At 34.8% G+C, this 14,658-nt stretch overlaps 1 protein-coding gene and 1 pseudogene across 3 annotated transcripts in view; both read right to left on the reverse strand.

Moving 5' to 3' along the window:
* Nucleotides 1–14,627, reverse strand: part of LOC146903883 (uncharacterized) — a 59,700-nt pseudogene extending 45,073 nt beyond the window's left edge. The window contains exons 1-5 of the transcript XR_015020074.1: nucleotides 14,603–14,627; nucleotides 13,429–13,747; nucleotides 13,287–13,339; nucleotides 12,848–12,854; nucleotides 11,790–12,199 (exon numbers count right to left, since the gene is read on the reverse strand). The product of XR_015020074.1 is annotated as an uncharacterized LOC146903883 (transcript). The remainder of the gene's footprint in view (nucleotides 1–11,789; nucleotides 12,200–12,847; nucleotides 12,855–13,286; nucleotides 13,340–13,428; nucleotides 13,748–14,602) is intronic.
* On the reverse strand, nucleotides 4,936–10,356 carry LOC146903888 (uncharacterized). Of its 2 annotated transcripts, none has more exons than XM_085728175.1 (3): nucleotides 10,176–10,356; nucleotides 5,613–7,312; nucleotides 4,936–5,495 (listed from the first exon to the last, which is right to left on the reverse strand). In XM_085728175.1, the coding sequence occupies exons 2-3, from the start codon at nucleotides 7,258–7,260 to the stop codon at nucleotides 5,110–5,112; spliced, it is 2,034 nt and encodes a 677-aa protein (XP_085584301.1). In that variant the 5' UTR covers nucleotides 7,261–7,312; nucleotides 10,176–10,356; the 3' UTR covers nucleotides 4,936–5,109. The 2 variants fall into 2 exon arrangements, with proteins under 2 accessions (XP_085584301.1, XP_085584302.1); XM_085728176.1 differs by lacking the exon at nucleotides 10,176–10,356 and adding an exon at nucleotides 10,082–10,136 and having other exon boundaries at nucleotides 5,613–7,331.
* Nucleotides 14,628–14,658: the final 31 nt, after the last annotated feature.

The following is a 14,658-nucleotide window of genomic DNA, read 5'->3' on the forward strand; positions in this document are numbered from 1 at the left end:
CGTTAATAAATTTCAGGTAACGTCAAAATATTTATTAAACAAATTTATCCATATCAGTCGAGACTCCTTTTCAGCGAATAATAAGACGAGGGTGAAACTACATAAGAAAAGCAAGATAACAATTAAAGTTATCGAGGAGAATTTTCATACTTATGATAAAATAAAAGGAAATTTATGACAAGTCTAGACTCTAAAGATGCATCCGTTTCCGCATATTTCTCTTATTATTTTATGCAATAGTTTTTCCCCACTAGTTACGTCTAGACTTTGAAAATCCATAGTTTTGAGCATTAATTAGTTTCCTTTAGTGTGTGTGAGCTTTTCTTCATCAACGGGTCAACTGTAGGATATGTTTGAATGTAGGAAGAAAGTGTGAAGAGAGAAAGAGATGAGAGTGTGACAAAATTAATATCAGTTTAGTATGAACTACATACTTTTTTTTCTTGTTTTAAGTCACTATTTCAATTGTAAAAATAAGTAGAACTATTAACGTCTGCTACCGACATACTCTTTCAAATATACACTAATGACATATGACATATATCGTTGATGTAGTTTTAACAAAAAATTAAGTACTAGTTCATGAGTGGTCCCTATTAGAATTTCTTACAAATAAAATGCAATTTTCTTTGAAAGTAGGTATTTTTACTTTCAGTGAAACTAATTTTAGTCCTTAAAAAAAAAACTGAAAGATACAAATTAGTTCTTGAGAAGAAAAAGAAGATAATTTTTAGTCTTTGAGAAAAAATAAACCATAACAACTTAGTCTGTACATTATTTATACTTTGCAGCTTCCTTTAGAACCTTAGGAAATCAAACCCCCCTTATGGTTTGACATTTGACTTTTGTAGACTAGGTTTCAGTGTCGGGATCGCGCCACAATTGATACTGATTACACTGCAATTTACTACTAATCCATGTATGGTATCACTGCTTCACACGGCCCAAGCTGCATCACCATTGCTTTATATAGCACCACAATTTTCGACAAATTTGAACCTTTGATCAATCACCAATGATCTTTAGCCAGCACATCAAAAATAGTCGTTTGAAGCTTTGATCAATCACCAATGATCTTTTGCCTGATTTGGTCATTGTCCTATGAAGAACCAATTTGAAATCCATTCCCATTGTGAAGGAACATTGTTGCAGGCAGAGCTGTATTCTGGAGCTGTTTTCTTGTCTTGTAGCGTGGACACTGCAGAGTAGTGGAGATAGTGGTTGTACACTTCGTACAATTGTACTTTGTCAACGCTCTTTGAAGATAAGCCTCTAAAGCCTTCAAATCTTCACAAAATTACCGTTGCGTTGCATTCCCAGTCTTCTGCATTGCTTTCGAATCCAATAGACAACTTTTGAAGTGTTAAATCTTGAATCTTCAGCTTTTGGTGATTTTCAGCTTCTGATGAAGTCGCTTCTGAACTAGCTTCTGATGAACTTCAGCTTCTGATGACGTCATCATCTTCAGGAGCACTTTGTCTTCAGGAGCACTTTTGTCTTCAGGAGCACTTCTCTTCAGACGCTTTAAAACTTCCTTTTTGTTGACTTCTAAGCTCTCATTTGTTCTTCAGAACCCATATATGATGTAAACTTTTGACTATGGTCCTGCACACTTGAACAAATATTAGCTTATGAAAGCTTATGACATAAATAAATTTATTAAAATGGTATATGTAAAACACATTGAATCAAAAGTCGTTAATAAATTTATTAAAATGGTATATGTGTAAAACACATTGAGTCAAAAGCCGTTAATAAATTTCAGGTAACGTCAAAATATTTTTAAAAAAAATGTTGTTATTGTTGGAACAAAATGTGTTTAATAAATGTTGTTATGATAAAAGGAAATTTATGACAAGTCTAGACTCTAAAGATGCATGTGTTTCCGCATATAGTTTTCCCCCACTAGTTACGTCTAGCCTTTTTTTTTTTTTTAAGAATAGTTACGTCTAGACTTTGAAAATCCATAGTTTTGAACATTAATTAATTTCTTTTAATGTGTGTGAGTTTTTCTTAGTCAATGGGTCAACTTTAGGATATGTTTGAATGTAGGAAGAAAATGTGAAGAGAGAAAGAGATGAGAAAGTGTGACAAAATTAATATCAGCAACATTCCAAGAGAATATGATTGTAAGCTTTGAAAGGAGACATGATTATTGGTTATGTGAGGGGCCCAATGAAGGAATTAGCATCTGCCCCTCCATTTACGAACAATTCCAAACATTTCGACTTCACCTGAAATTTATAAACGACTTTTTATGACAAGTCTAGACTCTAAAGATGCATGTGTTTCCGCATATTTCTCTTATAACTTTATGCAATAGTTTTCCCCCACTAGTTACGTCTAGACTTTGAAAATCCATAGTTTTGAGCCTTAATTAGTTTCCTTTAGTGTGTGTAAGTTTTCTTCGTCAATGGGTCAACTTTAGGATATGTTTGAATGTGTGAAGAAAGTGTGAAGAGAGAAAGAGATGAGAAAATGTGACAAAATTAATATCAGTTCAATACCGAACAATATACTTTTTTTACTTGTTTTAAGTCACTATTTCAATCGTAAAAATAAGTAGAACCATTAACATATGCTACCGACAGACTCTTTCAAATATTAACACTAATGACATATGACATACATCGTTGATGTAGTTTTAACAAAAAAATTAAGTACTAGTTCATGAGTGGTCCATATTAGAATTTCTTACAAATAAAATGCAATTTTCTTTGAAAGAAGGTATTTTTACTTTCAGTGAAACTAATTTTAGTCCTTAAAAAAAACTGAAAGATACAAATTAGTTCTTGAGAAGAAAAAGAAGATAATTTCTGGTCTTTGAGAAAAATTAACCATAACAACCCAACTTAGTCTCTACATTATTTATACTTTGCAGCTTCCTTTAGAACCTTAGGAAATCAAACCCCCACTTCTGGTTTGACATTTGACTTTTGTGGACTAGGTTTCAGTGTCGGGATCGCGCCCCAATTCATACAGATTACGCTGCAATTTACTACTAATCCACGTATGGTATCACTGCTTCACACGGCCCAAGCTGCATCACCATTGCTTCATATAGCACCACAATTTTCGACGAATGTACTCAATTTTTGTAGCTCATATCGAACCGCAATTGCTTCTAATCGTGTCGCGATTTCTTTAATTCTTCTACTTCTTTTTCTTGCTTCATTTTCATCACTATAACATCCACATTGTTCTCTGAGGTAGCATACCAGACATAAAACTTAGCTCTTGCTAAAATCAACTAAAACACCATGTACCTCGACTACAAACCGTGCTAAATGACTCTAAAAAAATTCTAAATAACTAGTTTGACAGAGTGTGATCAGCTTACGATTCTAACGATATAATATTGACTTCGTATCTATTTGCTTCTTGTTACTTTTGAGATTTTTTTGAAGTCCAAGAGAGTGCTAAAAGAGGCAGTGAATATGGATAAAAAAGGTGTCAGAGACTATGTGAAGTTGAGAAATTTTTCACCACAAAATAGAGATAAGGAAATGTGGAGAATGTTAAGCAAATGATGAAAAAAAAATTATCAAATAAAGAGGTTCTTAATCAAGAAAATCATATTATCAGCGCTGTAAGTACCAAATGGTGTCAAATAGTAGCACTATAACATAACCCTTTTGTGTAGCAGAATTTGAAAAAGCGCTATTTTCTGTGATCTGTTATTCCCAACATTGCTATACTATGTCATGAGCCTAAAGGATTATTTACTAAAATTTGCATTTGAATGGATATGGACACATAGGTACTCTCCAACTTGCAATTATTACATATTCCTTGTAATGCAGGTTAAAAAAATCATTTCGGCTCATACCATCTTGCTTCACCCCTAAGACAATCATCCTTGGATTTAGCAAAGGTGGAACTGTACATAATCAGATAGTTACTGAACTTGGCTTCGCAGATATTGAATCTAATGTGAGTTCAGCTCATGACATGTTGATGTTGGTTTGAACTCAACTGGTGCATACATAACAAACCATGATGTATTCGAGAGAATCTCCAAAAGGCTCATACAGGTACCTAATCGCTCTTCACTGTCTTGTAAATCAGGATCTAATTCAATTGTGTACTATTTAGTAGCTTTATCTTTTCCCTGTGAAATGGCTTCTACACATGTGTATTTTTTACTAATCAGGATGATTGTAAATATATTGTGTGCTGCTACGATGATTATCTTTGAAACAATTATTTTCTCTACAAAACTAGTTTAATAGACGATTCTCAATTGTGAACGAATATTAATTCAGTTTTCAAGGAGTTGATTAATACCTCGCAAGAGCGTCAGTTCAACTCCTGTTATATGAGAAGCTCTTTGGTGGATAGTCAGTTAGTATGTACTAACCTTGGTGAAACGCAACAACAACTCAAGAAGAATATGGATTCAAATAGAGCGAAAATGTTTCAGCATACTTCAATCATCAAAGAACAAAACATCGAAAACATTACTTGAAATCCACGTTTTCATTCTTCAAAACAATCTCAACCCTCTCACCAAATTCATCTCTCCTTCCACTTCTCGATGTTTTCCTTCTTCCAACATGCTCATCGTTTCTTCAACCACACGCCAACCCACCTCCTCTTGTATGTCCATCATTCTGGCCAAGCAGAACTAATTTCTGTTTGGTTATCGCTCTTGTAATCCCTTGGCTCTTTTGGTATTTAACTGTTTCTGGTGACTGGTAAATGCCAATAGTTTGTTCGAAAGTATATGTAGGTTATCCATAACTCATAGTAGTTTGGTTTACTCAAAAAATAATATCAAAGGACATACAATGACTAAATGGAGTATAAAAATGAAAATATTCCTTCAGTTATTGAAGTAATAATCCCAAAGTACATCAAGATTTTTGTGTGGAATTTGTAGATTTTGATTGAAGTAATTGCAATACCTTTATTTTTTTTAATTACATATTTACATTAACATAATAATTAATGGAACCAAAAGCAGTTCAATTTTATTCAAAATCAGAAAACATGAAGACACATGGATACATATATTTGAAATAACTGAACATATATATAAAAAAAAAATAGACAATGTCTTTATTGAAAAATAACACAAACAACTTAATTCATCTGAAAGTTTTTCTTTCAAGGGTTTGCAATATAAAATAATTCTTTGAGTTCATGACTCATGAGTTGCTGCACTGAAACTTCACTCAAAAGAATGCTTAATAGTGGAAGCTCGGTGACAAAACTTTGTGACACACATTTCATTGTTGGTCGAGAACGAGGATTGACATTTAAGCATGCAAATGCTACCACGGCCACATGAATTATGTCACGTATAACTATGTCATTATTTGGAAATGGAAGACGTTGGTCTAATACTTGACATAGTTTGAGACTTCTTGTTGATGTTGATTGAAGTGATGACAATAAATCCCCAGGGTGCCTTCCAACTAAAGCTTCAAGTGCGACTACACCAAAACTATATACATCACACTTTTCATTCACAGCCATAGTATATGCAAGCTCTGCATTAATCATATCACTATGAGTATTTAAAAGAATCTAAAGAAAATAATTTAAAATTACTACTTAGCATGAAAACAACAGAACATGAAAAGAAAAAATATCAATGATTAATTTACCAGGAGCAATATATCCAATAGTTCCAGCGACTATAGTTCGATTGGATGAATCATATTGAAAGAGTCGAGTTGTGCCAAAGTCACAAACACTAGCCTGCCACTCAGAGTTTAGCAATATATTGCTACTAGATACATCTCTATGCACGATTGGAGCAGTGCAATCATGGTGAAGATAAGATAGAGCAAATGCAACTCCTTTAACAGCATTAACCCTTTTTCTCCACTTGAATTCCATGGCTTCTACATCATCATACAAGACAGAGAACAAGCTCCCTCTCTCCATGTATTGATAGATCAAAAACATGACTCTTTTGTGCAAGCAGAATCCATAAAGCTTCACAATATGTCGGTGCTTTATTTCTGATAATATTCTCGCTTCATTTCTGAAACTCTCATCAAAAGATGGAACTTCGGCTTCATAGCCGTGAAGTTTCTTTAAGGCAACAACCTTGCCACTTGGTAATTGTGCCTTGTAAACACTTCCATATGCTCCTGTTCCAATGCAATATCTCATGTCAAAGTCTTCTGTTGCTTTGATGATGTCATCGTATGCTATCTTCCCATCATAATTCCATATACAAAACATATCTCCATTCTTTGTTTTTGTTGAGTTTCCATGCAACTTCTCAGAAGAATCATGATGACGATTTAAACATATGAGAAGTAAGAAGACTATGACTAGAATAATAAGGATCGGAATAACAATGACAACAATGTGCTTTAATTTATTATTTTTCTTGTGTGGTGACCAAGGCTGGAATTGGTTAAATGGACATACATAATAGTACTTTTCCATGTTTGTTGTATAAAGACCAGGACAATTTGGATAAACCTGAAGACAATTTGGAATGGGACCCTCCAAACAATTGTATGAAATGTCCACCAAATAGACATTACAGAGAGATTGGGGAATTATTCCAGTGAGATTATTATTGTTTAAATTAAGTTTTTCAATGTCGCCAATATAAGAAGGGATTTGACCACTAATGAGGTTGTGACTGAAGTCCCCGGAAATTAGATAATAATTAGATCGAAACCAATTGGAAGGAAGCGTACCTATGAGTAAATTATATGAAAGGTCAAGGTATGCTAAGTCTGTGAGAGCTGCAAACTCATGAGGAATGGAACCTTGAATTTTGTTGTGAGATAGATCTAATCTATTGAGATTTTCCAATAACCCCAACTCATGAGGAATGGAACCTTTAAGGTTGTTGTGAGAGATATCTAGCTCCTGTAATTGTTTGAGATTTCCCAATGAAGAAGGTATCTCACCTTTGAATATATTGTAAGATAGATCTAAGAAAGTGAGATTTTTTAGCAACCACAATTCAGGAGGTAGCTCACCTTTAAGAAAATTGCGAGACAAATCAAGATGAGTGAGCTTAGAGAGATTCCCAATTTCTTTTGGGATACTCCCTTGTAGTACAGTTTCTCTTACAACAAGGCTTTCTAAATTGTTAAAAGCAGAATAGTTGAGAGTAGACAAGTTAAGTGTTGCAAGTTGATATCTCAAAGGGTCTATGTTGATTGCTTTTATGCTTCCAGCCTTGTTGCAAGATATATCAGACCAATTACAACGATCAGAGATATTGAAGTGTGGATCAGATGTATACCACCATCCACTTTTCAATATAGCATTTTCTTCCATTTGAAGTTGATGAGATGTCACAGTGGCAGCACATTGAGTTCCCACAATCAAACTGCAAATAATAAGAAAGGTGTTGTGAATTCCGGACTCAAATTTCACACCAATACAAACTATGATGTGTGGAGCAAGTATCAATGGCAACCAACAACCAAAAATTAACCACAAGCAACAACAACAATATAAACCTAGTCTATAAACCAAGTGCATAGCAAAACCACAATCCAACCAAGGAATAAACAAGATAAAGAGAGTAAAGAAAAATAACAACACCAAGAAATGTTCACCCAGTTCGGTCCAACTTGACCTACTCTGGGGGAGAGATTGATCTCTCCAATCCACTATCAATGAGTTCTTACAAAGAGATACAAATGGGTTACAAGAAATTAGCTTCAACAAGCTCACAAAGAACAACCCTAATTTCTACCCATTTTCCCAATCTCACCAATGAACAAGACACTCATGAATTTTCACTCTCCCAAGGTGTTTACAATTGTTTCCCAACACTAGAATCTAACCCCCAAAAGAGAACCAACCCTTAACCTTTGATTTCACTAAGGATCTTCTCTTTTGGTTTCACAAGACTCACCCATGTTGCTTACAAAAGACTCTTCACTCATGTGTTTCCCAACCCCATGAATCTTCCCCAAAAGGCACCAACCCTTTTCCCAAGAGCCCCCTCTTTTGGTTCTCCAAGATTCACATCTTGAAGCTTTGAACCTCACCCAAAGACCCTCAACCTTTAGTATCTAAAACCCTAAAAGTTCCCTCCTTTGGTTTCCATGAGATTCACCAAGCTTACTCAACAAAATGGGTCAAAGAATGCTTAAAACGTGTTTCAGATCTGTCAAAATCGTGTCACGATTTCCCAAATCGTGTCACGTTTTGCCACCCTGCAAAACATACTCACGGCATAAGAAAATCGTGACACGTTTGCTAAATCGTGTCACGATTCCTCAGAAACACAAAGACTCAATTTTGAGTCATATACCAACATTCTCCACCTTGACTCTAAATTGATGGCGATGCCACTTTAACCATCAACCATCTTGCTCCTTAACCTTGCCTTGAACTATTCCCCAAGACAAAACCAATCAAGTCCAAAGACCCGCTTGAACCTTGATCCACACACCGACCTCCACTTGCATCCAACCACCCTCGGTAGTTCCACAAGCTTCCAAGTCTTATTCCTTGCATCCAACTACACTTTGTAGTTCCACAAGTTTTCTCACCTTTACCTCTTCAAACCTCGGAATGCCTTCCGCCCTCTTGAAGTTCCTTGCATCCAACTACACTAGGATTTTTAGGTAGTTCCACAAGCCTACACCATAACCTCTTCGGCCCCCGGAGTGATCAAATCCGTCCTCCCAAAGATTCACTTGCCTCCAATTACCATTGGCCTTTTCCGGTAATTCCACAAGCCATGCCAAACATTCTTCAAACCCCGGAATGCCTTCCGTCCTCATGAAGAATTCACATGCTCACAACTAGAGCATATCACCCAAGGCCTCCATAGTCGTACCATTCCCGGTGTCATCAACTCCACCTCAAGTTGAGCTTTCTCTACCTCAACTTCCAAATGTGTACACACACTATGCTTCCACCTTGCCACTCCACCTCAAAGGTTGATCATGAGTATTATTCACACCGCCTCTCCAGGCTGAACTTAATAATTGGGAACACACACATCACCGCCACGACATCACCATCATGACCTCCTCTCTTCACACTTTACCTTCTTCGATTGTGCTAGGATGACCGGCTTCGAAACCTCAACCTTCAATGCTTCCATACACTTCCATTGAACCATGCTTGCTTCCATCTCCAAGATGTAACCTTTGGTACCCATGGTGCACACTTGACAAACTTCTCCCCTTTCCCCACGGTGGGCGCCAATTGTTGTGAATTCCGGACTCAAATTTCACACCAATACAAACTATGATGTGTGGAGCAAGTATCAATGGCAACCAACAACCAAAAATTAACCACAAGCAACAACAACAATATAAACCTAGTCTATAAACCAAGTGCATAGCAAAACCACAATCCAACCAAGGAATAAACAAGATAAAGAGAGTAAAGAAAAATAACAACACCAAGAAATGTTCACCCAGTTCGGTCCAACTTGACCTACTCTGGGGGAGAGATTGATCTCTCCAATCCACTATCAATGAGTTCTTACAAAGAGATACAAATGGGTTACAAGAAATTAGCTTCAACAAGCTCACAAAGAACAACCCTAATTTCTACCCATTTTCCCAATCTCACCAATGAACAAGACACTCATGAATTTTCACTCTCCCAAGGTGTTTACAATTGTTTCCCAACACTAGAATCTAACCCCCAAAAGAGAACCAACCCTTAACCTTTGATTTCACTAAGGATCTTCTCTTTTGGTTTCACAAGACTCACCCATGTTGCTTACAAAAGACTCTTCACTCATGTGTTTCCCAACCCCATGAATCTTCCCCAAAAGGCACCAACCCTTTTCCCAAGAGCCCCCTCTTTTGGTTCTCCAAGATTCACATCTTGAAGCTTTGAACCTCACCCAAAGACCCTCAACCTTTAGTATCTAAAACCCTAAAAGTTCCCTCCTTTGGTTTCCATGAGATTCACCAAGCTTACTCAACAAAATGGGTCAAAGAATGCTTAAAACGTGTTTCAGATCTGTCAAAATCGTGTCACGATTTCCCAAATCGTGTCACGTTTTGCCACCCTGCAAAACATACTCACGGCATAAGAAAATCGTGACACGTTTGCTAAATCGTGTCACGATTCCTCAGAAACACAAAGACTCAATTTTGAGTCATATACCAACAAAAGGCAATCAACATTTTTGAACCAAGGAAATTTAAAATGAAATATTTTGTCAAGTTCATAAATTTTTGTTTTAGATCTAATGAATGACCATAAACAACCTTTATAATGTTGTGTGACTACTAGCATATGCTCCTTGGTCATTCTCATTCTCACACGCCAATTTTGATATTTTAATTCATGTATTGTTCTACATACGTATATGTCACTGCATAAGATAAGTCTATAGTATGTGTGGATATGAAAAATTGAAAGCAACATCCCTAAAGAATGCAACTTCATCTTCTTAGCTACAAGTCTTTGAAGGAGACATGATTTTTAGTTCCCATCCAGTTTGTGGTATTATTGGTTATGTGGGGGGCCCAATGAAGGAAGCATCTTCCTCTTGACCTGGTCTATATTTTGTGCATTAGTTTCCTTTAATGTGCGAGTTTACTTCGTCAATGAGTCAACTTTAGTGTTTCCTACTAACGAGTACTCTTACAATATTATATTGACTAAGAAATCTACTAATAGAAACTTAGTTTTGGTAAAATACATGTTTTTAGGTTTGTCCATCGTCCCAAAAAAACTGAGTTATTTTCACACACAAAAATTGTCTCAAAATAATTGGCACATTTAACTTTTCAACGTAGTATTAATTATTTTTTTCAATTATAATTTTAATTAATATTACTTTCATTAATCTCAATTCGATATATATTCTACTTTGTATTTATAATAATGGAAAATGCACCAATATTTGACAAGACACTCAAAATTGTATTTGAGAATTGATGAAATCTTTGAGGTCTTGAAATAATGTATTTTAAAGAAATAGGATAAAAGGGTAATACTTTAACTGTACTGAAGCTTCATTCCATTGCATACATCCCAAATTGCGGAATGAAAATTTGAAGGATTTGATGGAATGGAATGAGTTCCATTGTGTTCTATTCCACTTCATTCATTATTTGCAAAATCCAAACAATGGAATCTAATAATTTACTGCTCTATTCCATTCCATTCCACGACATACCACCAATCCAAACATAGCCTTAAAGTAGAAAAAATTTATTGGGATTCGTGTATTTAACAAATAGAAACATCAAAAAACAATTTTTTCTACATAAAAATTATCAATTGTTTCTATTTTTGAATCCTTAACAAGTGCCCTAAGAAAACTTGTTAGCATGACCCAAAATTAAAACCCATAAATATGAAAAATAACATCTCACTTCTTCATCTTCAAACCCATAATACAACTTTCTTAAAGAGAATAATTTTGGAAGAGTAGTAACACTCTTTTTTACAAGAGTGTCACTTAAACCAACCACAAAGTGTCACTTATACTTCTCATACTTCAATTTTCTAGTTAAAAACTAACAACCATAAAGTTAAGGTAGAAAACAAAAACTGTATTTTCTGTTTGGTTATTGCTCTTGTAATCCTCAAGACTCTTTTGCCTATAAGCAAGTTACTGTATAATATTTAACTGACACCGATGCCAATAGCTTTGTAGAAACTGTATATATTGATGTAATAATCTCCCAAGTACATCAAGAAACAGTCCTTCCTTAAATAATATATCTCCAATAAATAAAAATAAAAGCATCCTTCAAGAAAGAGCAAGATCCACATATTCACATAATGTAATAATGAACTCATTTCTTGGTGCAGCAAAATATATACCAACTAAATCAGAATTTAGTTGGTAATGAATAATAAAAGCTTACATTTTCTCCCTGAACCTCAAACTGGGTCCTATTGGCAGACTCAACTGAAGGAGTTATCCCTTCTCGAGTTGATAATGCATTGTCAGTCAAAAGTTGATCTTCAGTATATAACTCAGCTTTAGCGAAACTACCTGGAACCAGAATTTCTTTACCGGCAAAAGAAGCAGAATTATGAACAGAACGATTAAATCCATTAGATGGCCCAACTATGTTCGATTGAGTTGCAGAACAGAACTTTCGTGGATTTTCATTTTTCAAGGTATCAATCCGACTTTTCAAATTCTCAACTTGCGACAACAATGCTTCAACATTTTCAATCATGTCAATGAAGGATTTATCATTATCTTTTTGATGATCTACAGATGCCCACATATCGTTTAACTTGATCTCCCCAACATTATCAGCATTACCTTTTCATATCAATGAATAGGGATGACAATTGGTACCCAATGGGTAGGGTACTATAGTACCTTTCCCATATCCGTGTTTGTAAAAAATACCGGTATCCGAGCCCGTATCCTCGTGGGTAACAACTTTAGTGCCCTTCCACATACCCCTGTGGGCACCTAAGTGCTCATACCCGTACCCATTACCCGCACTTTAATTATAAAAAGACAATTAAAAACATAACAATTGAAATAAAACTATGATCCAATTTTTTTTAAAGCAACTCATAAAATAGTAGAAATCGTAGTATTTAACCAAATAAAAAAAATCCAAAATATTCCTCGAAAATTAAAATAAAAACATTCAAAATACATATAAAAAAACTACATGCTAAAATAAACATCAAATTGTGAGCTTATGAAGGTAAGGATGAAACAATTACCATATAAGTTTTTAGGTTTATGTTTATCCTTAAATAGCTAAATATATTAAATAATTATACACCAAAAATAAATAAAATATTAATTATATTCAATAAATATGTATATGCGGGTTGCGGAGCTGGGTAATATATTGCCCTTACCCGCGAGTAGCACTTTGGTGACATTAATGTCACCGTGACATTAAATCTGGGCCACACAACACACATTGTCATTGTATCTGGGCCACACAACACATCTATCTTGGCCTTTCTGTGGCCCAGATTTAATGTCACGGTGACATTAATGTCACCCAAGTATTTCCCCTTACCCGCACCCATACCCATCTAAATTTGCGGGTAATTACCCGGACCCAAACCCATACCCATAAAACCGGGGTTTTACATTCCCATTGCGGGTATTTTTTGCGGGTGTCCATCGGACCTGGGTCCAATTGCCATCCCTATCAATGAAACAGAACGTGGGATTAAAAATTTAGAATCTCATGGAATGTAGAAACATATAACAATTAATCAAAACATTATATTGTGGCTACTTACCAACGATGAAAGATGAATATCTTGTACGTAACTCTTGAACCCTTGTTTGATTCACACAATAACTGAGTCAAATGATAATAGTTAAATTAAAAAAAAAAAAAAAAAACATTATATTATGGCTACTTACCAACGACATCATCACAAAAACATTCTACGGGACCATCATGAGCTCGGTTTTTATTCTCTAGACAGAAGAGGAGAGAGAAAAGATTACGATCAAAGCAAAATACACTGGGAAAAGAAAATACTACAACAAACCAAGTAATTTCATACCATAGTACACTGGGAAAAAACAATGGTTAGACATATATGATGATAAGTCACATTCTTCAGCTCTTTTCCTATTACTTTAGTCCTTCGAATTCCCTCAGATCTAGGTACTGACTTGACACCAAAATCGTCTACTGCAAACTTCAAAAAATCAAGCTGTTTTTGTTGATCAATAGCCGCAATCTCTTTTACGTATTTCTGTGCTTTTGAGAGTCGAGTTTCTTTATTTTCAACTCAATCCATTTAGAGCGCCACATTATAGGAAAGATGAACCTCCTCCAATGATCAGTTAACTTTTTCTTTCTGAATAGTTTAAACACAACTAGATGAAATTCTTATAAAAAATACATAGCAGCCAACACAAGGTAATTTGGGAATACAAACCACAATGCAGGACACTAATACATATATATTAATAGATATAAAAGCATCATTTATATGTCTAAAAAGCTTAGGAATGTAATTAGTTATTTTACTTTTTTGTTAGATTTCACCACCAAAAAAAAAAAAAAAAAACTTTTTTGTTAGATTTTTCAATTTTGATTTATTGCTTCTTCCTGTAGGCCAAAAAAAAGGTGAATTGAAATGGAGTCTATAACATCAATCTTTTAACATTAAAAAAAATTGATAAATTATTAGGAAGACTTGGAGATTAATGACGTAATTTGACCCAAATAGCCGACCCCATTTAGTGGGATAAGGTTTGGTTGTTGTTATTGTCAGTTATGCTTCAAACAAAAGGTTTCTTATTATTAAAAAGAAGCAAACACATGTTAGTTGTGTAAGGATTACTTATTTTCTCAAATTGGTTAACAACAATGTGACATTTTGTGAGTGTGTGACCACTTTAAAGTGATTTCTCAACTCATCTCAATGTGAGTTGCTTATTTTTCTCAAATTGAAGATGCTCCACAACTTGTTCTTACTTACATGTTACAGCAAACGTTATTAACAAAATAAATTACATATATAACTATTAACTAGTAAGGCAATCCTTCTTATAAGTTGACTATGTTATGCTTCAGTGGATAATTCAAATTCAGGGACATACATTGATAAATGGAGTATAAAAAAGAAAATATTCAGTCAGCTATAGAAGTAATAATCACCAAGTACATCAAGATTTTTCTTGTTGAATTTGTAAACCTTGACATTTTGATTGAATTAATTGCAATACCTTTATCTTTTAACTCAATTAGCATAATAATTGAAACAGAAGTAGATCAATTTTAT

Source organism: Medicago sativa, chromosome 7 (assembly GCF_051527215.1).
Source record: "Medicago sativa cultivar Bolivia chromosome 7, Bolivia_mono, whole genome shotgun sequence".
Taxonomy (NCBI): Eukaryota; Viridiplantae; Streptophyta; class Magnoliopsida; order Fabales; family Fabaceae; genus Medicago; species Medicago sativa.

Excerpts from the sequence above, each read along its gene's own strand:
- LOC146903888 (XM_085728176.1), bottom strand. The coding sequence starts at position 10,136 with ATGAACTTGACAAAATATTTCATTTTAAATTTCCTTGGTTCAAAAATG. Across the intron at positions 7,332-10,081 it reads TGGTTCAAAAATGTTGATTG|CCTTTCTTATTATTTGCAGT; the intron begins CCTTTTGTTGGT and ends GAATTCACAACA. Across the intron at positions 5,496-5,612 it reads TATTGGATATATTGCTCCTG|AGCTTGCATATACTATGGCT; the intron begins GTAAATTAATCA and ends TGATTAATGCAG.